The sequence below is a fragment of the Gavialis gangeticus genome, unplaced genomic scaffold (assembly GCF_001723915.1).
Source record: "Gavialis gangeticus isolate Ggan-Ray unplaced genomic scaffold, GavGan_comp1, whole genome shotgun sequence".
Lineage (NCBI taxonomy): Eukaryota > Metazoa > Chordata > Crocodylia > Gavialidae > Gavialis > Gavialis gangeticus.
This window is the reverse complement of record NW_017728997.1, coordinates 41273266-41284063: the sequence shown is the minus strand read 5'-3', so window position 1 is coordinate 41284063 and position 10798 is coordinate 41273266. Positions and strand designations below refer to the sequence as shown.

Here is a 10798-nt window from a genome sequence, read left to right as displayed (position 1 = left end):
GGTGATACTCCCCCTCTATGCGACACTGGTCAGGCCACAGCTGGAGTACTGCATCCAGTTTTGGGTGCTGCACTTCAGGAGGAATGTGGACAGCATGGAAAGGGTCCAGAGGAGGGCCCACCCGCATGATCAGGGGACAGCAGGGAGGCCCTACGAGGAGCAGCTAAGGGACCTGAACCTATTCAGCCTCCACAAGAGAAGGCTGAGGGGGATCTAGTGGCCTGTTACAAACTAGTCAGAGGGGACCAGCAGGCATTGGGGGAGTCCCTGTTGCCCCGAGCACTACCAGGAGTGACTAGAAATAATGGTCACAAGCTGGCAGAGGGTAGATTCAAATTAGACATCAGGAGGCACAACTTCACGGTCAGGGCGGCTAGGATCTGGAACCAACTTCCAAGCGAAGTGGTGCTGGCTCCTACCCTGGGGGTCTTTAAGAGGAGGCTAGATGAACACCTTTCTGGGGTCGTTTGACCCAGTACTCTTTCCTGCCATGGCAGGGGGTTGGACTTGATGATCTGCTGAGGTCCCTTCCGACCCTACAAACTATGAAACTAATCTCTCATGTGGTATTTTGAGCACTATGTTAGAAAGCCAGAAAACCACAAGTTCAAACCCCTCATGGGCAAAGGCCAGAGTACTAGAATCACGGGTCCTACCTTCCTGTTTGAGTGCTCCAGCCATCCAGCTATTGAAGCTGAAATACAGATGACCTGTTTCTAGGCCCTTCTAGAAGCTGTTGCTTACCTTCAGAGTAAATAATGCACCCATGTAATGCTTTAAATTACACTCTAGTTTCAGTTTAGGCTCATGTTGCTGGTCCTTTTTTATTTCTAGTGTGGTGCAACAGCAATGATGTATAATACTCTTATTGTTAGTGGGATTTGTATGACATTTTTTCTTGCCTAGTTAATCAAAAAGTTCAAATCTGAAATAGACCTTGATAAGAATACCCTGCAGATAACTCTGGACAGTATTAGTAGTGCACAGAGAATGTCTTTTAATATGTCAAACCTGTTAAGCTTGTAATTTAATTGTATATCTTTTTTATTTCTCTACTTCAGGCGTTAACAGATTTTATGACAATATCCAAGAGATGGTGGGATACAGACCTTGCATCTGGTGGAAACTCTGCTGGTCATTCTTCACTCCTATAATTGTGGCAGTAAGGAATAAAAATTATTATGTTTACACTCATCTGAAGGATATAAATGACCCAAAGTGTGCACTACAATGTTATCATGCCATCTAGCATATTAATGCAAATGCTAACCTCTCCTCTAATTTGCACAAATTAAAAAAAATAACTGTGCTGAAGGTAGTGGTGTAAGATCAGCGTCAGTGAGAGAAGAATCAGGGCCCAACACTGTTACTATTTTGGAATCAATGAAAGGAAGGAAGGATTTTTTAATTCTGGAATTTATTCTAGAATCTTTCAGAATTTTTAGTTCTTTCTGGTTTCTTGCTGACTTCTGCGCCATCTCCAAGGTTTTGCTTCTGCTTTATCTCCTGATGATAGCAGGTGGGCTGCATCGTGTTCTTCACACTATCCTCCCCCTCTGTGCGACACTGGTCAGGCCACAGCTGGATTACTGTGTCCAGTTCTGGGTGCTGCACTTCAGGAGGGATGTGGACAGCGCTGAGAAGGTCCAAAGGAGGGCCACTCGCATGATCTGGGGACAGCAGGGCAGACCCTATGAGAAGAGGCTATGGGACCTGAACCTGTTCAGCCTTCACAAGAGAAGGCTGAGGGGGGACCTGGTGGCCATCTGTAAACTTATTAGTGGGGACCGGAGGGGTTTGGGAGAGACCTTGTTCCCCTGAGCGCCTCCTGGAGTAACAAGGAATAACGGCCATAAGCTGCTAGAGAGTAGGTTTAGATTAGACATTAGAAGGCACTACTTCACAGTCAGGACAGCTAGGATCTGGAACCAACTTCCAAGGGAAGTGGTGATAGCTCCTACCCTGGGGGTCTTTAAGAGAAGGCTTGATGTTTACTTGGCTGGGGTCATCTGAGCCCAGTTTTCTCTCCTGCCCGCACCAGGGGGTTGGACTAGAAGATCTACAAGGTCCCTTCCAACCCTACATCTATGAATCTATGAATCCCATTGTTAGAAAACTGCTTGCTTAAGCATTCACAAAGTTAGTTACTTTTAATGTATCACCCTGCCTTGTGACCAGCAGCTTTTGCTGAGAGACAGATACAAGCCTTTATTCAGCTGCAAATCCAGTGCTCCCCAAGATCCAAATATTGTCACCCTAGCACTCCCTCACAGAATTAGTATACGCAGCAACAGAGAAACCTAGCTGATTCTCCAGAGGTCATCACTTTCTCCACACATTACACCCCTTGGGCCTGGCAAGGTAGACGGTGCTTTGTGTTACTCGGACAAAGGACTGACCTTTTTGCCCACCGTTGGTAATGAGTGAGACAGTGCTTAGGCTATTTACTTTCTAGCCTGGGACCAAGCCAGGAACTGGGACGATGGTACCATAGGAATATTTTCTGCTTTTGCATTGGCATGAATATGCAGCTGAATATTAACTAGATGCTTGGTGCTATTGTAGCACTACTAGTGCCTCTTCATTTTGTAAAAGTTTGGATAAATTTAGGGTTAGGACTTTTATTAACTTGCCATGGAAATTAGGTATGCTCTTTGCACAGGAAGGCCCTGGTTTTCCTTAGGATTTTATCATTTCGCTTTGTGTTTCTAATCTTTGCATAAATTTCAGGAATTAACAAAATGACATTACATTACTATTTCTACTGTACAAATTAAAAATACATTAATTTTAACACAAACAAGACAAAAACAAGGGGGGGAAAGGGAAACAAAGGACAACAATAAAACAAACAATTCAGTAGCCTTCTTGATTTTTGGCACAGCTGAACTCTGCGAGGTCTTGGAGGTGATGCTCTGTGTGATGTATCATTTTTGTAGCCACTCTTCAGGTATTTTATAGCTTATTAAGAAATTTTGCTTTACATTTCATAGTTCATCATAGTTGACATCACAATTACTTATAACAACAGCTTTTTACAAACATAGTAAAACACAATTATTACATATGACACAGTCAAGCTTGATTTTTTTCTTGTCTTCAGTGGTGGGTCCATCCTGTAAAACACAAGGACAAAAAGGGAGGGGCTCACCCCTTTTCATTAGTTTGTTTATACACTGTGGCTGGCTTTGCTTGGCTTATAGCCAGGTTGGCACTTATTTAAAAATTTCTCCTCTTGGCACCTTGCAGAGGCTGCTTTTACAGAAGAGTTCTTCTCTTAAAGTGGTGGGCATTTCATGCCACACATCTTTTTTTTGGCTTACACCAACAGTTTTTTCTGTTGGAGTATTCTCCCCTTAGCTTTTTGTTAATGAAAGATAACTTACAAGGAGGTGAGAGCTGAGGTTTTTAAGGCACTTATATTTGCCTCTGCTGCTTCCCTAAGGTGGTTATTATGCAGCATTTTGTAGAGCCTACCCTGCTACAGGTAGCTCTACTACACTAACCACACCTAGGAGGGTGGCAGTTTTAGGTCATACTTAGGATTAAACTCTCTACTCTCCTGCTCTGGTCTTCTTTACTTCTTATGGACACAGTCTCTGACTTCTGGGCTTCTTGGCCCCCCCTCTGGTCAGTTGAGATTGCAAGCTCCCAGCTCTGGTGGCTTTAACAGTGATCTTCTTCTTTGTTCCCCTTCTCTGGACTACTAGATCACTTGTTTTTTTAGGGCTTTGCAGACTCTTTATTAGATTTTTGTCTTTCCTTTCTCTCTCTCTCCAGCAACTCTTTTGAATCCTAACACTTTTTCTAGGTTTTACTTAACTTTTAGTTTTCCCTTTCCTTAATATATTTTAACCATAACTCTTTCTGGGCTACAGGCTTCATAATCCATTCTCATCAGTGACCCCTTCTTGCCTTGCTCTTTGCAAATCAATTTATGCATCAAATTTCTTTCTCTTACAGCTGTACAGCTCAGCAAGCTCCACTTTAGGGCTAAGAAAGTATCTTTTGAAGACCGTGGGTGACAAATTACACACTACACACAATCCCTTTAAGAAAAATTTTCCTACCTTAAAAAGGAAACTTTTAAACTATGCCTTTTCAGAGAAAAACAAAACATGCCTCTGATAAGCTCACTCCTCTCTCCCTGCTCAGAGTAACTCAAATTAATTCTAGGCAATGATCTCTCTTTACACAGCTGTACCCTGATGTTTCCTAATCAAGCTGTTACACTGTTGTAACAATCTCTATCTTTTCTAGGCTTTTCACTGTTCCTGGAGAGGCAGGAGGGAGAACCAAGTTTCCCCTCACTTCTAATAACAAATTCTCTGCCACTGCCTGAGCAGATATCTAGTAACATACCTTGTCTCTTTCTGTGCTACTTTTGCCTCTATTTTTTGGTACACACAGAATTCTGGAGTGTCTGTCTTACATTTCTCTAATTATCTTTGATTTTTCTGACGCTATCCTGCCTGTATAACACTTTATCTTGCTATAACCTACATTGCTAACTTACACTTTAGAAACTTCACAGCAAAAACACATCTGCTTTTGTTCTTTCTGCATAGAAGACTGTAATTATTCTCCTAAGGACCTTAGAGTTAAAGACCCTGTTCGTTCCTACAGCCTTTCCAGCAGAGAGATGACTTTCTTTGCTTTCTAGCTTCCTATTATAAACACAACAGGAGGTTCTTACTTAATTCTAAGCAGACCACAGCATATACTCATGTCTGCTACTCTGCCTAACATGGACAAACAAAGTTTCCTGGTCAGAAGTAACAAACAACATCTCCTGCACAATATTTATAACTTCAGTTACTTCCTATATAACTTTACCTTACTACAAGTTTCAGCTAACCCCTCTAAAACAGATCACTCTGCATCAACAAATTCTCTGATCAGTCAGGTTACTACTCTGGCATCTTGGTAGAGTTGCCAATTGTTGGACTGGATTTGAACCCAGCACCTATACCTTTGTTTTGGACAGACACAATCCTCAGACTGACCACAACACTTGCCAGTCAATAATAGGTGAATTTATTGATGCAGAACAAGAACAAAAAAGGAACAATACAGACAGGTAAACAATTCTGTATCTACTAAGCCCAGGGCTGTCATAAGAATTCAGGTACATCTGGGCAGAATGCAGGCTTTACTCTGTCTCTTAGGTGTCAGCAGTCTGGAGGTGATGTCTTGAACACTCCAAGCTAAAGCCTGGAGGGCAGTTGCTTTACAGAAGGCCTGCTTCCATGATCTATTACATAAAATTCCCTAGGCCCAACTCTGGGCCATAATCCAAGCTGGGTTAGATGGATTCTCCTGGGGTCCCAGACCCCCATTTCATTTAACCCAACTCTCAGTAAAAACACAGAGGTCACCCTGACCCACCCCACACACAGAAGAAAATCCTCTGAACCCACTACCATGCTACTGGGGAAGGGTAAAAGATGGGGTATGATAGCTGAGGCAGCCCAGGAGAACTTAGTTCATGCCAAGGTGGTCCAGGCCCAAGAGAACCCACTACACCTGCAAGGCCTTACCCTGGTAGGATCACGATGATCAGTCCCCTCCAAATGTGTGTCGAATCCTGCTTACTACACCAAGATGTTAGACCCCAACTCCATGCAGTACCCAACGACTAGGGAGACAACGGTCCAATTACTCATGGATCATAACAAGAATGATTCAGTCTTACACTGAAAAATAGCTTGCTTCCCCCCCTACTGTCCCTTAAAACTGATGATAACAACATGAGCAAGGAATTGTTCAATGTGAGTAAAGGTATTGGATTTTGACTTTGAGCAGAAAATAACTCACATATAGATTTGTTCAGAATCATGTAAGGCATGCACATAATTAAAGTTTGTTCTTTATTTCTTAAGATGGGAAATTATTCACAGTAGCTCAAGGCCACAGCAAAACAAATTGACAATTTTAAGGAAAAGAGACACAATATTAAATGCATTTTTGCATGTTGCTTGCATTCAGTGATCTGCAGAATCCGTCTAGTCCATCTGGCCTGCAGGCCATAGGTTGCCAATCCCTGATTTAAAGCAGATAAACACAAATCATTACCAATAATGATTTCTTTTTTTGTTGCAGATTTGCAATTTTAGGGCCTATGGCAGGGTTGGGGTAGGAAAAAATGAGAGTACAGTTGTATCAGGTCCTCAAGCTTGGGGAGCTGCCAAAATTGTGAGAATTGCAAGTACCTTATGTAATAAAGTGTGTAAATTAAGTCTGATCTCTATAAATGTATTTAAAATCTTATAAAATCAACTTAAAATTCAAATAAAATGTCTATTTCCTGCTTCCCAAATGGGAGGTGCCTCCCATGAGAAAGCACCAAACCCCCAAATTTCTCTCACAGGTCCTACTCAAGGGCTCAAACACAACTTTGCAATCCACCCCATTGAGCACGTAGTTGTTCCATCCAAAGAGCCTTGGAATGGGGTTCAGTCAGAATTCAGCTCCTAGCTCCATCTTGCTCTGAGCCATGGAAGCCATTTCCTTTCACAGCATACTCCTCTTGTCTCCAGTGGCACAGATGTACTTGCCAGCACATTCAAGTGGATGAGCCAAAGTTCCTCCACCTTGTATCAGTGGCTGTGCCCCCAGGCCTGAAGCTAGAGCCTGGTGATGTGAGTACTTAAGGGGGCACTTAACTTCCGTGCATGGCTGCAGAAGCAGTCTTATGACTGAACCCAAGTCAATCCAATAGAGTTCTGTAGAAAACACAGAGACCTTTAGGAATTAAAGCCACCTTGACTGTTTTAAATTTATTTTTCAGGGAGTGTTTATCTTCAGTGCTGTCCAGATGACTCCTCTTACTATGGGGAACTATGTTTTCCCAACATGGGGCCAAGGGGTTGGCTGGCTCATGGCTCTTTCTTCTATGGTGCTGATTCCAGGCTATATGGCATACATGTTTCTTACTTTAAAAGGCTCCTTAAAACAGGTAGGTCACTATTTTTCAGGTACATTTATCTATTTATTTATTTTTGCAAGGTGTTCATTGGGATATCTGACGAGATGGGTATATTGTTGCTTCCCAGCATTTATCGTCTTAGCTCAGGCATTTTATAGCAAATGTAAGAACATGAAACCAAGAATATCAGCATGAAAAATAATAAGGCTAACAGTCTTCTTAAAAACTTCAGATAGTAATGCAGCTGTTGGTATAACAGATATCACTATAATTAGGCCCTGTCAGTTCCAAACACTTGGCTTCCTAGCACTTTATACCTGGCAAATCAAATAGCAATGTTGATATATATGATCAAAATTATATCTAACTTTTTGAGTGATATTTTTTATTGGACGGACTGCATGTTTGGGATAAAGTTAGTTAGAAAACCTTTTGAAAGCAGGGTATTCTTCAATCAGGACACCTGATTATGTTATATTTATGTATATATTACTATAATATTTACATCAAGCTAGAATCTTGTTCCTTATGGAGATAGCTGCTGCTTTGGCTCTGCTTTTTAAGCCCATAATAGAACCTGATTTGTTTGGTTATCCTTCATATAATTCTGTATAGAAAGGTTTGATAAATGACTATAAGATGATAAAAGCAGACTGCTGATACTAGTATTTATCTTAAAGTTTGTTATTAACACAGCTATTGAAAGTGTTTACTTATAAGCAAACTGTTAATCTTTTTGATTCAGTCTATAGCATTTGATCAGGACATTTTTTATAAGGGATTACTAAAGGTTTTAATAAAAGGTAAAAAGCCTAGATGCTTATCTAAATTGTGACTAAGGATAGACAAACCAGTTCAGAAAAAGCAATACTGACAAAAATGTTTAGGCAGAACTCTAAATCTTGCTGGAGCATCAAAATCTGCTAATTAATTTTAAAACTTTCACTTTATATTTGTTACATCATTACTGGGCCCCAGGTAGGATCCGAAGTGGAAGGACTGAAACATCCTTTAGTTGAACTCCACTGCAATGTTGATTAAGAGCAGGAAGCTCTCACATGAACTGTAGAGGTTGTATTCTTATAACTGGGCACATACACACATGCAGTTAATATGGACCAATAAACTCCAGAGCTTATTGTTTTGGAATGTGTTGCTCCCAGGCATGCTGTTTGAACATGCATCCATGACTGCAGCATGTTGAGCTTCGGTAGAGCAGCCCTGGATCCCCCTCCCCTTCCCCCCCGCCCCGGCTCAGTGTTCTGCGGAGAATCTTGCTGGGGTACGAGGGTGCTCCACTGCAGGGCTAGTCAGCAGGCATCCCCCTCACTGAAGCACCCTCAAGCCCCAGGAAGGGCAGATTCTATATGTATGCTGCTGCCACATAACAAACTCCACAGCAGGATAGTACCTGTATTTAAAAGTGCTATCCTTTAGGGCTGTGCGGAACTTCAGGTGCTGATTCACTTCAGAGGAGAATTCAGCTGGATTTGGTGGCTGAATCTCAGAATCTGAATCGAATCAGGGGACCAGTTAAAAGGTCCAAATTGATTTAAAGCTCTCCAAATCGATTTGGAAAAGATTCAGAGAGCTTCCGTGATTCAGGCTGTCCCCGCCCACTGCAGCAGGGAGCTGGACCTGGACTCTGAGCTGGTGGGGGGGGCGCTAGAGGAAGGAGGAGGGGGACCATAGGGGGAACCCCCACCAGGCTCCATCCACTACTTGCTCCCCCAGCCCCCCTGAGTTCCTCCCGACCCCTGTCCGCTCCCCCAGGCCCACCCAATATCTGCCCTGCCCAGCCCCAGCTCCTAGCCCTTTAAAAAAAAGCCCCCACTCACTGGGTGCTGCTGGCTGGGGGGGTGATCCCTGCTGCACCCCATAGCCCCATGCCACATGGGGGCTCTGTCACAATCCTCCCAACCCCTGCCCACTGTCCCAGCCCCCCCATGGCTGCCCCACCCAGGCCAGCTCCTGGCCCCTTAAGAAAAAAACCCCAAAACCCAGACTCACTGGCTGCTGCAGCGGCCTCAGGGCTTCTGGGGGCTTGTACACAGCCTCCCACATAGTGTGCGGCAGTGCGGGGCAGTGGGGATTGTACCCCTGCTGAGAAGGATCCAGTGAGTCTGGGGGTTTTTTTGTTTTGTCTTGTTTTTAAAGGGCCAGAGCTGGGGCAGTCAGGGCAGCCATGGTGTGGAAGAGCTGGAAGAGTGGGTGGGGTTTGGGGGGGCTTGTGGCAGAGCCCCCTACATGATGTGGGGCAGTGGGGGCAGCAGAGATGACCCCCCACACATGGCAGCACCTGGTGAGTGGAGGCTTTTTTTTCCAAGGAGCCGGGAGTTGGGGCAGGTGGGGCAGCCATTGCCAGGGCTGGGAGAGCAGGCAGGGGATGGGGCCTGCATGATTCAGAGATTCAGCTGATTTGGCAGCAGCCGAATATCTGAATTAGATCTGGTCAGATTGATTCAGGGCAGTGATTCAAATCACCGAATTGAATCACTGTCCCCCAAAATCAGCCAGATCCAAAGCGAATACTAGTTGCTTCTCACAGGCCCACTATCCTGCTGCAGAGTTAATTAGTTTACTCCAAGCTAATAGGGGAACAAGTGTGGCTGTCCAATGTTTAGCGTGGAGCTAATTTGTCTACTCCACAGTAAATGTCTCATGTAGATACACCCACTGTCTGTCTATTTGCTGTCCTATTTTTTTTCTTAAATTAAGAGAAAATGGGAGTGCATCTGAATTCAAGGTTATCTTATAATGCAAGGATTATGATAGATCTGACTTGAATGAAAAATTTATCCAGTAATCTTATTTCATTCTTTTTAAAATAGCGTATCCAAGTAATGATTCAGCCAAGTGAAGACATAACTCATCCTGAAAGTGGGCCAGAACAAGCCCAGCAAAGCAACTCTGCCAACAAAGAAGCATATATCTAAATTTTGGTATTGGAAAGGTACAAATGGCACTCTGGAAAAAGGAAAACAAAAATAGGCTGAATATGACCACAACTTTATGTCTGAGAATATAATCACCTACCTCTAGTGCCAAACAAAAAAAAAACAAAAACAACAACAAAAAGAAAACCATCTCCACTATAAGGGAATCATTGTGGGTATAACCAAACTGTTTTGTGGGCTCAGATGTTAACAGTGTTTTGTGTTTTTTGGCGATCCACAGACTGTTAATATTTTTATCCTTTCACAATAAGAGTTGAATTCTTGCAATTTGTAAATTGACATGTAAGACATTTTTAATCTACCTTTTAGCACGACAGTTTGAGGTTTTGTGCTGCTGACTTTTACTAGTTAATATTTCTTACTGCCAAATCCCAAGACTGTTATTTCCAACTTTGCAGGAGTACAATTACATTTGAAAGTTGTTTCATATACAAGAATAAAGTATTTTGTATGCATATGATTTCCAGTAAGAAGTTTGCCCTTAAAATTCATACTAGTAAAAGCTATTATATTTTCATCCTTTTAATGATAGTGAAATATCTTTTAAAAGCAGTATTTTATTTTGATTTGTTTGTCATGCATTGATACTCTTTGAATTTCAGATGAATGTTATAGAGGCAAAATGTTTCATTTTGACATTTTTTAGGAAAATATGTAAGAATATCAAACTCTCCAGAGCTCTTACTAACATTCCCAGATAAAAGCAGTACATTTTTTTGTAATCTCAACCAGCTATTGCTTCTGTTTATACTTTGCCATTAACAACTATTTTACACTGCCACCGTAACAGAAATCAAACAGTGTTTTAAATATGGACCATACTCCAAAAATTCTAATTTAGGGCTCTAAACAATGGATTATTCAGTCTCTTAAGGGACTTTAAACTTGGTTTGTATTTAACAAGCAAATTATA

At 42.3% G+C, this 10798-nt stretch overlaps 1 protein-coding gene across 1 annotated transcript in view; it reads left to right on the top strand.

Moving 5' to 3' along the window:
• The window catches only part of SLC6A1 (solute carrier family 6 member 1), a 54307-nt gene extending 44322 nt beyond the window's left edge, over positions 1 to 9985 (top strand). The window contains exons 12-14 of the mRNA XM_019505103.1: positions 1062 to 1162; positions 6791 to 6958; positions 9760 to 9985. Of these exons, the coding sequence (XP_019360648.1) occupies positions 1062 to 1162; positions 6791 to 6958; positions 9760 to 9864 (374 nt within the window). The 3' untranslated portion in view covers positions 9865 to 9985. The remainder of the gene's footprint in view (positions 1 to 1061; positions 1163 to 6790; positions 6959 to 9759) is intronic.
• The last annotated feature ends 813 nt before the right edge of the window (positions 9986 to 10798 follow it).